The following is a 15,162-nucleotide window of genomic DNA, read 5'->3' as shown; positions in this document are numbered from 1 at the left end:
CTGCAATGAAGACAACAGCTATCCCATTACTTCAGAACTTGCATATATTTCAGAGGAGCTGCATAGCCATGCTTTTCTAAAATAATGTGGCATGTGAATATAGGTTAAAGCTGAACTCATGGGCCAAATTTATTTGACAGTAAGCTCTACTGAAGCAGACAGGCGTTAATTTCACATATAGGCACTTGCAGCGGAGGCATAAGTCTTGATCACCACATCAACAGAGCAAGGGCACCACCTCCAGGCCATTGGAGAATTAAGCTATTTAAATTCTATCCAATGTTTTGGATTAACGAAAGAGATCAAAAGTGGCTTCATACATTCATCACAAGGTGTGAAAAGGACAAAAAGGCATACAAGACTATTTACACTTCTGCTTTTAATAACATGTTGCTTCATCCAAAGAGTATGTATGCATCCTGACCTCTGGAGTCCACAGATCTCCCTGCATGGGAAATTTATTACCTTCCTTCAGACATAAGAACTCATGTACAACCTCTCATGAGAAATGAGTCTTTAAACAAAAGGCTACCTGTAAATTCTTTTCCTCCAGTCAAATTTTGATATCTACTCCGTTCTGTGGGGATGTCCTGGAACACATTACATACTTGGCTCTTTTTTAACATTTTTCATTAAACAATGTAACATTTCAGAAAACTTTGCAGGGGGAGTAATTCAGCTAATTAGAAGGAACAGATATTTTGCTAGGTGCAACATTATGCTTGTAAAAATCCAACTATTATACACACCTAAATTTAGAGACTCAAAGTGAGGGTTTTTTTCTTCTTCTGATGCAGCAGAATCACTTCCTTAAATCTTAGATCCAGTGTTGTGCTATTTGTTAAAATCACATCGTAATCATTAAAAAAAATCTAGCTAACCACGCCATGAATATTTATATTTAGAACTGGCCTAAGTAATGCAACACTAGCAAGCCAAATGCATAAAAATGCAAACTCTAAGGAAAAGAGTTATTCGCACACAACCACACAATTATTTACATTTATTTACATAGAGTTTAAAAGACTATTTTAACACCTTTTCTAAAACCATCCTACACAGCTTTTCATCATACACGCCACAAGAAACATCAGCTTAAATGACACTACTGAAAACATCACAGTTCTGTACACGATACACCCAAATATTCAGCGCATTCCGAGAAGCTGGCGGCTTTTGAGTTGGTAGTGTTTCTCCAGCTCACAAAGGGCTTGAGCCCGCAGGTTGGCAGCGTAGAGACGCTTCTTCAGATTACAACCTTTTTCTTTCGAGAGGGGGAAATTCTCCAGGCTGTCCTCAGACTGAGCATTTTCTTTGCTTTCGTCACCAAACTGAACCTTCTTTTTTCTCGTAGGAAAGACTGGCAGCGCTTCGTCATCTTTAAAAAAACAGAAAGATGCTTTTCAAATACTTAACTCTCACTCACTGAATATTAGTTTATTCTTTACTCTGGGGGTGGATAACCTCTGGCTCTCTGCTGTTGTTGGGACTCCCAACTCCCGCCATTCCGTAATGGCCATTCCATGGAGTTGGAGTCTGAGAATGTCTGGTGAGCCACAGATCAACCACCCCTAGTTCACTTCCTTCCATTTTGAGTTTTCAGCAAAGGTTGCAAGTGTTCATACCCCTCTACAAGGCGAAATTTTGATTACACAGAAGGTTCCACAGTTGCCACACTCCTTGTAGGAAAAAAATTCATCAATATCACTGCCTTTTTTTGGGGGGGGGGAATGTGTGTACCATGCTAGTTACATGGGCAAAGGCGTTCAGTAGTAGTAACAATGATAATAATTACTATTTATACCCCGGACATCTGGCTGGGTTCAGTACTCTTATAGGGCTTATCTGGGAGAATGTGCCTTCTAGACTGTGTACACATTATTGTGAAGGGAAGGATTATCATTTAGAGATCTTCTGTGTGTGAAAGACAGACAGAAATAAATTTTGTTTGCCGTAGGAAACTCAGAATAGGGTCGGGGGGGGGGGAAGAGCCAACAGATGAAAAGCCTTGTTTGTTTCTTTTAATTCACCTCTGAAGGACAATATTGGTCAATGCACTTTTATTTTATAAAACTGAAGCAATTTGCAAGTATGAATCAGTTTAAAACCATGTCAAGTGGGTGCAGCATAAACATGCTTAGTTGAAGAAGCTAAATTTCATGTGTGGCAATTGTTTATGCACAGGAAATTGGCAAGTGAGCACTTTTCATCATGCTTATATTCTCCTTACACCCACAGTATATAACACTGCTCCTTTACTGAGTTTTTATGCTCTTTGTAGTAACTCAGGCCACATCCACCAATAAATTTAAAGCAGTATCATACCACTTTAACAGTCATGGCTTCTCCCAAAGAATTCTGGGAACTGTAGTTTGTTAAGGATGCTGAGTTGTTAGGAGACTCTGGTAGAGGAATAGGGATCGCCTAACAACTCTTAGCATCCTTAACAAGCTACAGCTTCTAAGATTGCTTGGAGGAAGCCATGACTTCTAAAGTGACATCATAGTGTTTTAAATGTATGGTGCAGACATGGTTTCAGACTGCATACCCCCATGGTCACAGCCAGCTTGGGAGACAGTTTATGCCAAGAGAAACTGGCCCACGATTACTTAGCAAGTTTTGTAGCTGAGGAGTGATTTGAATGTAGGTCTCCCTATTCTAAGAGCCAGAAATCTAGCAACATCTGGAGGTTCCCCATCCTTGATCTAAGAGCAATGATTAATCATGGTATAAGTATCTCAAGCTCAGTCTTCAGTTTGGAAGCAGATTTCTCCTCCATTGGTCAAGGGAAGTGTCAGATGTCAGCAATGATGGGCAGCTGCCAATGCCCCATGTCTAAGGAGAGCACCCCACTGCCAATGCGTGGAAGTCTCAGGCCCACCTTCAGCTGTCATCTTCTATTAATGATGCAACAAGGAGAGCCAACATCCACTGACTTCATCCTCTTCTTCTGGGAAACTGAGGGAGAGGTCAGTAATTTGGCAGTTTTGAAGGAGTGTCTAGACCCTGGAAGTAGCACTGACCCTGCTTATCAACTGATGGACATAACCTAAGATTCTACTGGAAGCAGCAGCAATAATATTTTATTTGTTCAAGTCATGAGAGAACTGAGGAAAATTGAGCAACGAGAAGAACACAGCTAAAAATCAAGAACAGCCCAACTTTCCTTGAGTTAGGCAAAAGCAGTCTTCTCCAATCTATTGCCCTCCAGATGTTTTGAACAACTTATCAGTTGCCAGCAGCATAGTCAGATGATGAAGTTATAGTCCAACACTCCTAGTGAACAGCAGGTAGGAGAAGGTCCCAACTCTGAAGATACTGAATACTACTTGCTCTCATGTCTGTTCCAGAACTTGGGAATGCACTGCCAATCTGTGGCTACACCATTGTATTTGTCTTTATCCCCAGCCAACCAAACCCCAAGTGCATGTCATTGTATTGTTTTCTCCCACTCATCCATCCCTTCTCTGACCTACCTTGGACAATGTACCATTTACATTGATAGTGTGGGGATTGCAGCATATATCTAAAACCTCAAAGTAATCCCTGCACTATATGTCATGGAACCATATCTCGATTTTGGGTACATATTCTAGACAATAGCTAAAGATCAATAATATAGCTGTCTTTACTATGCCTCTTTTTCTGAGGAGTCACTGGGCCTCCTTTGCACATCACAGTAAACCATAGTTAATGGTTTATCATGAGCATGCTGTTCCGTGGCACTTTGCTCCTTGATGCTAGAAAACAGGAGAAACAGATCATGTTCTTTAGCTTAGCATTATGTCAAGACAGATGTTGGTCTGCTTAGCTCCAAGAAACACAGGATTAGTAAGCCAAGAACAAACCTAAACTACAGATCTTGACTTCTTAGGAGTGAAACAAACTATGATGACTGACTTGAACAGAACACTAATCGTGGGATTGTGGAAGCGCAAGTGGAGAGCAGCATGCTCATAGCAAACCAGTAACTGTGGTTTACTGTGATTCACAAGCTGGACCATTATCACAAAGAAGTGCCTGAATGTAGAAGTAGATACAGTATTCAAACAGGCAGACTTGTGTGTTGAACTGTAAACAAAAGGTAAGGCTTGTTTAAGGCTGCTTGTGTTTTGCTAGTCTGTGGCAGCCATTTGCCAGAAACCATGGGCAGGGTGGGGGTAAGATTAGACAAATAAGAGCATTTTTCTTTCCTTATTTGCCTTTTGCAAGGTTTCAGGGGGCTTTGTTGTCGCTTTAGGGTCAGAATTCCATGGCTGACAACGCTTTAGAATCCCCCCCCCCACAAGAATCTATGGCAATCGTTGACCAATTACATGAACACTCACCTAACAAATGATTTCCTGAATACGCATTGTGTTTGGATAGTGGGACTCTTGTGTATACAGCTTTGCTTACCATGAATGGTGGTAATTTAGCCAAGCAATTTCTCACATCAAAAGTATATTAAAAAGGTAAATAGTGGGCATGCAGGATTAGATTTTTTGCAAGTAAAGGGGATTCTTATCTTAAAAGAACCCACTAGTCAGGCCTCCTTTACAATAGTTTCAAATAGACTTTAATACCTCATTGTAAGGCACTGTAGATTACCTTTTTGATGCAGCTTAACTGCAGTGCTTTCAGATTTCTTTGGCCACAGGAGATGGGAAGGCCCAGAAAACACTGGGCAAATTCAGCAAGCCCACCTTTCAAGGACTTTCAATACCCCCAACCAAAAATTACATATTTTAATGATAAGTAAAACCATACATAACATAGAATACAGCCTGCATATGGAACAATAAAAGGCTACTATATGCAAGAGCTGTATTATTACAGGACAGCATCCAGCTAGGTAATATTCTGAATGTACTCCCTGAAATCAATGGACTTTGGTTACTTAAAGTCCATTAGTTTCAAAGGGGCATCACCCAGATAATGCAATTGTTAAATTATTACTCAAGTCAAGTGGGTTTGCCCAGTGAAGCAGGTCCCCCCTTAGAACACAGAGCTGAAGTGGGAAAATATCAGTTGCAAACACAGTGGCTTTTTTTGCAGAAGCTTCATTTTGATTCGAAGACTACAAAGAAGATCACTTCCTGAGGATGCTTTAATATCACACCATTCCTTTTTGATAAGTCAGATAAATAAGAATTTAAGTTTGTGGTGATTAGCGAAGACTTGTCTGTGATTTTGAAGCAAAAGCCATTATCCACAAAGAAAAATAGTATTTTAAAGAGGCTACATTATTTGTTGGATTTCTTTACTAGGACTATTGCTCAAACAGCAACATACTAGAATTTGGGTGTTGCATTGACTAGACACCCCTTGGCAGCTACTCTGGTAGGCTTCCGGAAGTCCACACAGCTAGCTGCATGGGGTTTTAGGCTTCTGTTTATTATAAATGAGGCCACTCATGCTGCCTGACAAACAGCTTATGAAATGAAGAAGTGGGGTCCCAAAGAAAAGTCAAGTTTAAAGGGGGAAAAATCAAGCTGCATCAGTTCATGGTATCCCAGGCTATATTCCTAGAAAACAGCATAGAACCTAGAATTGCAGTGTTTTAAAGCAAGATATATAAAAATTGGCTAGACTACAATCAAATAAAAGCTACCTGTATTTTGGCTGCTTTTGAATGAGGCTTAAATCCCCATCTAGTTTGAATAGGCATTAGGATGTACAGCCCATTCTAAATGGCCTCCAAGAACAAAAACCTACTAACTAGTAAGTCACCATCATATAAACCCCAAGTTAGCCTAAATTAGCCTCTTTGCACATCCATTTACAAAATGGTAAGTTAAAATATATTTTATTTCAGGATTAATTTTAGAGTTCAAGTAAGCCAAAATTGGCTCCAAGTCGTAAACATGTAAGAAGACAGAAGTATAATGCACACACATAGATCTGGCACTAGAAAGTGACAGCTGAACTGTAGAAAATATTCACTGAAGTCATGATGCCTCCCATCTTGGGTAGCAGTGGTATCTAAACTAGGCTTAGCAGTTAAGTAGCAGAAGCAAAGAGAAGCAGAGAGATTCAGGTTGTCCAACTCTTCATTTGTCTGAGTGGCAAAGATGTCAAACACCTCTGCCCCTGACCAAACCTTCAAGGAATTCACAGTATACAGCATTTCAGAAGCCTCCTCTTAAAGTCATGGTTTACCATACAGATGAGGAGCATCAACAGGTTCACGTATCCAGCATTTACTACTGGCAAAGGGAAGTACCACCACAGTGGGCATCCAATCTAGCCCCTTCATACACATATTAAGCCCATCCTAAGCTGCCACCGGTATTAAAACATACTGGAGCTGCCAGGAAAGCTGACTTAATATCCACCATAGAAGGAGCGTTACTAGAGAGGTCACTAGTACTAAGGCTGGTAGCATCTGGGGATTCCGGGTTTAGCAGTCCGTTAAGAGCTTCCAACATCTTCTCCTACCTGGGCATGTCGCTGGCTGCAATAGCTTCTGGTCCTTGAATAAGTTGTAATTCTTCACCATGTTCTCAGCCCTGTTTAGAAAGGAGCTGGTTAATAAAAGAAAAGCCCTTTTCAAAACAAGACACTTTTAGACATTTTAAAACCAACCTAGCCAGTTTTTCTTCTGCCAGTCTCTCCCGAACACACAGTTCCCGCTCTCTCTCTGGAACAAAAGACAAGCCATGTTATCCAGTGTGCACCTATGACAGCTTTTTATTCTGACCAGTAAATGGCCCATCGGGAAAGCAGCATGCAACCTGCATAGTGTGTGAAGTCCTCTGCTTCTATGAACAGTGTCCTTGGCTTATTATAAAAGGATAAACACGATCCATAATGGAAAACACACGCAAGCACAGTAGTGTCACTGCATCCATGTTTAGGCAACATGATTGCACCATGAAACTATTAGTTGAATATACCATCTACAGTATTCAAGTGCATTCCAAGTTACATATGACTTGACCCTCATGTGGGGGGTTGCAGGTGGTGCTGTGGTCTAAACCACCGAGCCTCTTGGGCTTGCCAATTACAAGGTCAGCAGTTCGAATTTGCAAGGCGGGGGGAGCTCCCGCTGCTCTATCACAGTTCCTGCCAACCTAACAGTTCGAAAGCATACCAGTGCAAGTAAATAGGCACTGCTGCAGTGGGAAGGTAAAGTGTTTCCGTGCGCCCTGGCTTCTGTTGCGGTATCTTGTTGCACCAGAAGTGGTTTAGCCATGCTGGCCACGTGGCCCGGAAAGCTATCTGTGGACAAACACTGGCACTCCCGGCCTGAAAGTGGAGATGAGCGCTGCACCCGAGTTGAATTCAACTGAACTTAACCGTCCAGGGGTCCCTTACCTTGCAAGAACTGTATTAACGTTTCCTTCATGCATCCCACTCCCCACTGAAGGCACTGATGGAGCAGGAATCCAAACCCCCACATCCCATTGCTGCATTAGTTCTTACGTTCTAGCCGGTGTTCTCTCTCTTTTATGGCTCGCTCCCTCTCTTGTAGCTGCTGCTCTTTCAGTTTCAGCTCATTCGCTGGAGTTCCGGAAAGTCTTTCTACTTTATCTTGCTCTCCTGATCGTCGCCCTCTTCTCTCCAAGTTTCTCCCTTGCTCCTCCAATACCAGGCTGGCTATCAGAGGGTTCTGCAGAATTTCTTCAACTGAAGGCCGACAGTAATCCTTGAAATCAGGGAGACTTATTATAGTCACTGTGCAGAAATGTTACGTCTAACAAGCCACTGCAAGTTTTTTTCAGGCAACAGCACATCTGGGGATCAAATTATGTATACAGTACTTGTCTGTATGGGGCTTGACTGCAGCCACCTCTGCTGCATCAAAAACTAATGTGGAAGGGTCATAAACACTTCCTTCTTTGGGGATATGATAGGCAATAGGCCAAGAAGAAGAGCAGAAGCTTCCACCAGCAGCTCGTTGGACACCACCCATTGTACCCTTGAGAAATCACCCTTACCTTTAGGTGCAGCATCTTTGTGATGAGTTCATTCAGCTGATCTGAATAACGGTATGGGATTCGTCTGAACTTCCCTTCCCTTATCTTTTCTGCCAACTCTTTTTGATTAAAGGCTGTGAATGGAGGCCTAGAAAGAGCGAACAAACAAGCTCTTCTTATTTATTTGTTCTTTCTAGAATGTTTTGGTGCCCATGTCTTGATTTAGTTGCTTCTTCTCAAGAGCATGGCTATACTGTGAAATGAGTTTAAATGCTGCCAAATGCCTGCCTAGAAACTTTTGGCTGGTACTATACTTACGACAACGCACACAACTCGTAGAGAAGACATCCTAAAGACCAGATGTCAGATTTCTCATTGTAGGACATGCGATTTATTTGTTCCTAACAGGGGGGAAAAAGAATATATTAGTACAGAATATATTAATAATTAGTTTGCAAATTAGATGAAATGTGGCCACAAAATTGGTTACCAGTATGCATTCTGGAGTATTACTTAGGTGTTAAGCATTAAAAAACACATAGTAAGTAGCATTCCATGATGGCAATAACACTTTTAGTGCTAACTCATACTTGCTGCTTACTGTATTTTAGGACTGTCAACTTGTCCACCTTTTGACTTCCACTTTGCATACTCTCCGTATGCCCCACGGAGAGCCTCAAGGTCCATAAATAATAACACCCTAGTGGTCCCAGGCCCTAAAGAAGTTAGATTGGCTTCAACCAGAGCCAGGGCCTTTTCAACTCTGGCTCCGGCCTGGTGGAACGCTCTGCCTCATGAGACCAGGGCCCTGCAGGATCTGATTTCTTTCCGCAGGGCCTGTAAGACAGAGTTGTTCCGCCTGGCCTTTGGCTTGGAGCCAATTTGATTCCCTCCCTCTTTTTTTTTTCCTCTTTCTTTCTTTTCCTTCTCCTCCTGCGATGAGGCTACATTTTAATATTTTAATGTTCCATTATTTTAATGTTGTATTTTATTTTTGTTTTTAAGTTGTAATCATTCATCTAGTTTTTATTATTGCTTATAAGCCGCTCTGAGCCTGGCCTTGGCTGGGGAGGGCGGGGCATAAATAAAAAATTATTATTATTATTAATTATTATTATTATTATTATTGACTTGACTGTGTCAATATAACATTGAAAGAGGAAAGTCATATTGGAATTCAAACCTGCCTCCAGCAGTTGGTGTTAAGAGGGGTTCGCTTTTCTTAGTGAAATTACCATTATTTCCCCCCTTTACTATGTTACGGTAAAATCTGGGTGCAAGGCTGCTCTGCCACCCAGCTCGTCGGACTAAGTCCGCGGATCCCTGCGGAGGGAAATGAGCTCAGCTGGAGACAGGAGCAAGCTACAGAAGATCCAAGTTTATTGCGCAACAGGTTCAAGGCGAGATTGAACAGCGAGAAAGGGGTGACATGAACTTTTGAAACTTCCCTCCATGCCCCAGAATACAGTGCAAAACACATCCCAGTTACATCATGAATACATTAAGAAGAGGTTGGGTTACACAGGATTAACATATGGAGGAGGGAAGGGGGAATATGCAGAGCTGGAGATATGCGCAGATAAGCATATCCTGAGTACCGGTGATGAGAAGACAATGGTCCATGTACTGGCATTGCCTGGAGGAAAGGCTTGGCAGAGTGATTTGACAGGATTAGGGTCTTGACACCTTGCCTGAGGGATTATGGAGGACAGGGAAGGTGTCAAGGAGTCCTAGAGAAATTGAGCATATTGGCACGTTGATTTTCTATGAATTTTATAGATTTTAGTCCCTTTTGACATTGACAATTGGAAATAAATGGATATATTGTAGCGAAGAAGGTGAAGAAGACATGCCCCCCCTTCCGTATCAACTAGAAAGGCATTCTTTCATAAAATTAATAACAATGAATGATACGAAACCAATTAAACTGAGCAGTTTCTAAGCTGCAATTCACTCAAGACTCCCCTTAGGAAGCATATATTAGTATGTTAACATTTAAATATTAAGAAAAGATTGAAGGCTCCAAAATCTGCTAAGGAAGCACGTGCAATTAAATTTCCATGACTTTATGAGTTGACATGTTTTAAGCCCCCTGTTGATTTTAAGTAGGTTTTGCATTTTTTAAAATTACCTGCTTTTATCTTTTCTTATGGACAATTCCAGTGTTGTTCTATTATTTGTAAACTACACAGTTTTTTATGATCAAGCTGTATATAAATATTGTAAAATAATTGTGTCAAGCTAAACACAACATTTAAACCAGTGTAATTTATTTAATTCTTCTCTATCAAATATTTCAGTTATTATTTCTGCTATCTGAAAAATATTTTGGAGATATTTTATACAGCATACAGCATGGTAAACTTTGACTTGTATTTAGTAAGCAAAACAAAACATGCTATATTAGATACCAATTAATTTAAAGAACTGCTGCTGAAAGGTAAGTTAGATCTGGCAATCACAAAGTAACAAAGCTCAAAATCTAAAGCAGTTGCTTTCATCTTGGGACACTTACTGGAGACATATAATATGGTGTGCCAACAAATGTTTTTGCAAAACTGGTATCATGGTGAAGTATCCTGGCCAGGCCAAAGTCACCAAGCTTCACATTCTTCTTGCCATCAAGGAAGATATTTGCTGGCTTTAGGTCCCGATGAAGCACAGTGTGGCCTCCATCACTCCGCCTGTGACACTCCTTCAAAGCCAAGGTCAGCTGGGTGAGGACACGAAGGACAAAGTTTTCTTCCACATAATGTCTTTTGAAAGAAGAAACAACTGGTTATTTTGAGTACCTTTAAGCCAAAATCCATTCTCTCTCTTAGCCCATTTTCAAACATTACATTACTTTAGTAAAGAAACTCAAAACATGGGTCTATGCAGATGGAATAGGGGTGAAGCTAAGTAGCTTGAGTCCCCAGGAGCCAAAACTGCACCCCCATTCAACAGGTGTTCCCCAAGTGCAACAATTTCCCCATACTGTAGAAGTGAATGGTTCCCATTCATTTCTTTGGATAATGTGTTTTGGATATATGTGTTTTGGTCACAAGCATACATGAAAGTAACTGAAAGCTAACTTTAATCCCCTGAAAGAATCCCACAAATAATTGCCTTGTCTTATTATCTAAATCCCATTTGTCCTTGGTATTATCTCCCTGCTCCCTTGTCCTTTCTGAGGCAATTATGCTAACAGTGAAGAAAAGAACAGGAGACACTCTTGTTTCTCATTGCCACACTGCTGAACCTCTGAAGACCTCCTGTACACAGAAAGACAGTCTTATCTAAATCTGCATGCATGCCAGACAAGGAATCTCTCCTGCTAGTCATTATCTTATTCAAACTTCCACACAAGTGAGAAAAATCCCCGCCTCTTTCCCCAAGTCCAAGAGGCAGACTCTTGTCTCACTTGCACAGCAGTTTAGAGTAGATCAGAATCTAAAGTTGCTGTTTATCTTCTACAAACCTGCATCCAAGAGAGGCATGGCTGCTGCTCCAGGCCCTCTGACAAAGAATTTGGGAGACAGCTTTTTCTAATATTACTCATCCAAGCATGGATCGGTTAAAACTGCAGGTTTTGTTTTTATTTTCCCAATGCCAAACTGTAGCTATCTCAAAGAGTTTAGGTATAAAGGATATTCTATCTCTGGGCAACTACTTGAAAGCCCCCACAATCATTTCATTACTTGCTAGCAGACTAAACTTTTCACCAGTTTTTTTTAAACACAGGAAAATGCAGCGCCAAAACAGAAGGATTCCAGCTCAAGACATTAGACATTTTATTTATTTAATTTTATAAAGCCAAGTGTAAGACATTCCAACTTTTAGGCTATTTTACAGAGGGACATGGGTTCCTTATGAGCAAACTGTAAATTGTATTTTTTAAGTCTTAAGTCAAAGATTTTGATGCATTTCAAATTTAGTATATCATGTTGTGTACGATTATCACACCAGTATTGTAGTGTTCACTACTGACAAGGGTGATATCCACGGCTAAGGCCTCTCTCACTGTATATTTCTTTAGTTGGCAGGTCATTTATCTAGAACAGCCAATTTAATGTTTTAAAATGCACAGGATATTGTCCTCATTTCCTTGATTCTCTCTTGTAGATTTCCAGTTCTAAAGGGGGAAAAAACAAACTGAAGTAATAAAAAATAAATAAAAGAATCCACAGGAATATTCCTCCAGAGGATTACAGGCAATAAAGACAACATTTACTAAGTATGTAATTACTTAGGAAAGTGTGTGTGCATGTCCAAGCAAACTGAAATTTTCCCACAAGCAGGCAGTTTGTGTAGTAAATAATCTTAGTTCGAATCCCCGCAACGGGGTGAGCTCCTGTTGCTCAGTCCCTGCTCCTGCCAACCTAGCAGTTTGAAAGCACGTCAAATTGCAAATAGATAAATAGGTACCTCTCCAGCGGGAAGGTAAACAGCGTTTCCGTGCACTGCTTTGGTTTGCCAGAAGCGGCTTAGTCATGCTGGCCACATGACCCAGAAGCTGTACACCAGCTCCCTCGGCCAGTAAAGTGAGATGAGCGCTGCAACCCCAGAGTTGTCCACGACTGGACCTAAAGGTCAGGGGTCCCTTTACCTTTTTAAAGCAAACTACTTGGTTGCCTGTATGGATTAACATCTTGCCAAATAAAATTTCATCAGTGTGGTAAAAATTGGCATCTCTGCTCAGCAATAATCTTGCACCCTCAATGACAGTTGGCTCCAAAATTAAAATTCAAAATTTCTGGTTGCTGGCTTAAAATACCTGTGACCCCTCATAACCAATTTAATAACCTACAGCACAAGATAATGTCATGATAATCCAGAAGTTTTACATACCTTTCTTTTGTACATTTTGCAATCAGAGTTGCCAGGTCTCCACCTTCACAGTATTCCATCACAATATAAAGTGTTGTATTTGTCCTGTCAATTATACGGTCATAATACCGGACAATATTTGGATGTTTTAGTTCACGAAGCAAGTTCACTTCAGAAACAAGCATTTGTTTTTCAGATTCTGTCATAGATCCATAGTCAAGTTCTTTCCAGACCAAGACCTGAAAAAAGGAGCAAGCCATCTCTAAACAATAAACATACAAAAAACTTATCAACAATACAACAATTTTAAAAGCTCAGTGGACTAGCATCTTACTTTAAACCAATATAAATCTCACCCCCACACCCAACAGCAGCAAACCTGACCTCATCTCTCCCCTGCTTCCACAGCAAGAGATTCACACCTCATTTTATTAGTGCAAGGATCACTTGTGGTGGCTTTGTAATTTGAGATTTTGCTCATGGTAAATCTTCCCATGCCAAACATACTAATAAACAAAAGCTGCAACTTCCTTCTAAACGTCTAGCCAACCTAATGCACAACTGCAGAATTAAGAGCACAACACAGTACAATGTTCTAATGAGGTTGGGGAATCCTTTCATGTGCCAGAACCAATCTGACACTTTTGCTAGCATATGTATATGGTCTCTCGGGTCCCATGCCCAGGTAGAAAAAGACTGTTTCTGAAGCAGAGATGCAGCAACTAAGACCTTAGTCCACTTCCTGTACAAGAGTATTAGAAGTCAGAGACCACATTGCTTCCAGCAGAAGGAAACATCCAGAAACCCCACAATAGCAACTAACAATCAAGGAAAATAAAGTAGTGAGCTATAGAGCCACCTCTACTTCAGGGAGCAACCCTAGAAAGCAGGATCTTGTCCCTCTTCACCTCACCCACAAATACAAAGACTGGGGCCACACATTTGGCTTTTAGGGGTGGGAGGCATGAAAGGAAAAAAATACCAGGAACACAGCCTGCATAGAAGGCCTGTGTTGTGGTGCAGTAGTAAAAACAGGAAAGGGGGGGCTGAAGCTCAGAGAAATTTTTTTTGCACCAGGGCTGAGCTGTAACACTGAAGTCTGTTTCTGATTCCAAGCTTTGTTTTGCATCAAGCTTGCTTTGGTGGTATCCCTATGCATATGTTTTAAGACAGGGATAGTGATTGGGATTGTGGCCTTCAGCTTTTCTTAGACTCCAGCTGCCTTCAGCTCCAGGCTACATGACCATTGATAAGGCTATCAGTTCATTACAACGGCTGCATGCCACCTTCAGTGCCAGAGACAGCATATCTCTGAATACCAGTCACTGGGGAACAATAGCAGGCGTGGGCTTGATTACTGGCTTCCCTGAGGCATCCCACTGGCCACTATAAGAGAAGGACGCTGGATGAAACCCCCAGCAGAGAAAGGAGCAGCCGGAGCAACCGCAGAGCAGATAAAACTTCCTGCACTGTATTTGCTGCTCCTACTGCTATGTTTGCATAAGAGAGCTGCTGGACCATTCTTGGAAAACGATACCCCTGCTTTAATTTACAGCAGCTGGCCTTGACACTGAAATTCTGGGTGTAAGTAGAGACCTATCTGATGACATATAACTAAATAAATTAATCATCATCAGTGTTTTTTTTCTGGGGGGGGGGGGACACAGGGCTACGCATACCCCTAACATTTTGTGAATCTTTGTACTTTTGTCCATTTACTGCATCTATTTTCCCCGATTTGAACTATAAAATGGTGATTTTCTTGAGTCAAAATGAGAGTACCCCTAAACATTTCTTTTAGGAAAAAGCACTGATAACAACACTAATAATATAATATGGCCTTATCCAGTAGGGCTCTTCTCATGCTCAGAGAGAATAATGGGAATTGTAACACAACAACATCCGGGGAAGCACAGCGTTCCCACCCTTGGCCTAGGCCCTGCCCTTCCGCATGGCTTCAGAAGGGCTCCCACAATCCTCCGCGTTTCCCACAATCCTCCGGGGCGCCCCCCCCTCGCAGCCTCTACTTACCTTGCCGTCCGACCTCCGCCGCACCTTCTGGCACCTGCCGTAGGAACCGGCGCCGATAGTGAGAAGCACCTCGTAGTCCTCCGGGCGGCTCGGCATCGCTCCACGCTCAGCGGCGGCCAAACACAGCGGAACACGCAGCCGTCCCCCAGCGCAAAAGACGTTTAAAAGACGCCGCGCCTGCCGCCGATTGGTCTGCCGCCGCCCGCCCGCCCTCTTTCCAATTGGCTCCCGCGGCTGCCGAGGTCACGTGCCTCCCAACGGCTGCTCCTCTGCCCGGTCGCTAGGCAACCGCAGCTGCCGCTGGCGCTCGAGGGCGGCGCGAGAAAACTTGGGGCTGAGGTATTTTGGGTACGCGGCTTGGGCACGCGGCGGAAGCGGATCCCAAGTGGCGCTTTGATCGTGCCCTGCCAGTCAAAAGACG

The 15,162-nt window shown here is 42.0% G+C and overlaps 1 protein-coding gene across 1 annotated transcript; it reads right to left on the bottom strand.

Annotated features, from left to right (window-relative positions):
- Positions 1 to 364: 364 nt before the first annotated feature.
- Positions 365 to 14,959, bottom strand: NEK2 (NIMA related kinase 2). Its single transcript, XM_083733615.1, has 9 exons — positions 14,742 to 14,959; positions 12,732 to 12,949; positions 10,417 to 10,657; positions 8,220 to 8,302; positions 7,923 to 8,049; positions 7,408 to 7,630; positions 6,568 to 6,622; positions 6,421 to 6,491; positions 365 to 1,378 (listed from the first exon to the last, which is right to left on the bottom strand). Exons 1-9 carry the CDS (start codon positions 14,835 to 14,837, stop codon positions 1,149 to 1,151), a joined length of 1,344 nt encoding a protein of 447 aa, XP_083589741.1. The 5' UTR covers positions 14,838 to 14,959; the 3' UTR covers positions 365 to 1,148.
- Positions 14,960 to 15,162: the final 203 nt, after the last annotated feature.

Source organism: Podarcis gaigeae (assembly GCF_964106915.1).
Source record: "Podarcis gaigeae genome assembly, chromosome: 3".
NCBI lineage: Eukaryota > Metazoa > Chordata > Lepidosauria > Squamata > Lacertidae > Podarcis > Podarcis gaigeae.
Note: the sequence above shows the minus strand (reverse complement) of the source record. Positions and strands in the feature narration are given on the sequence as shown.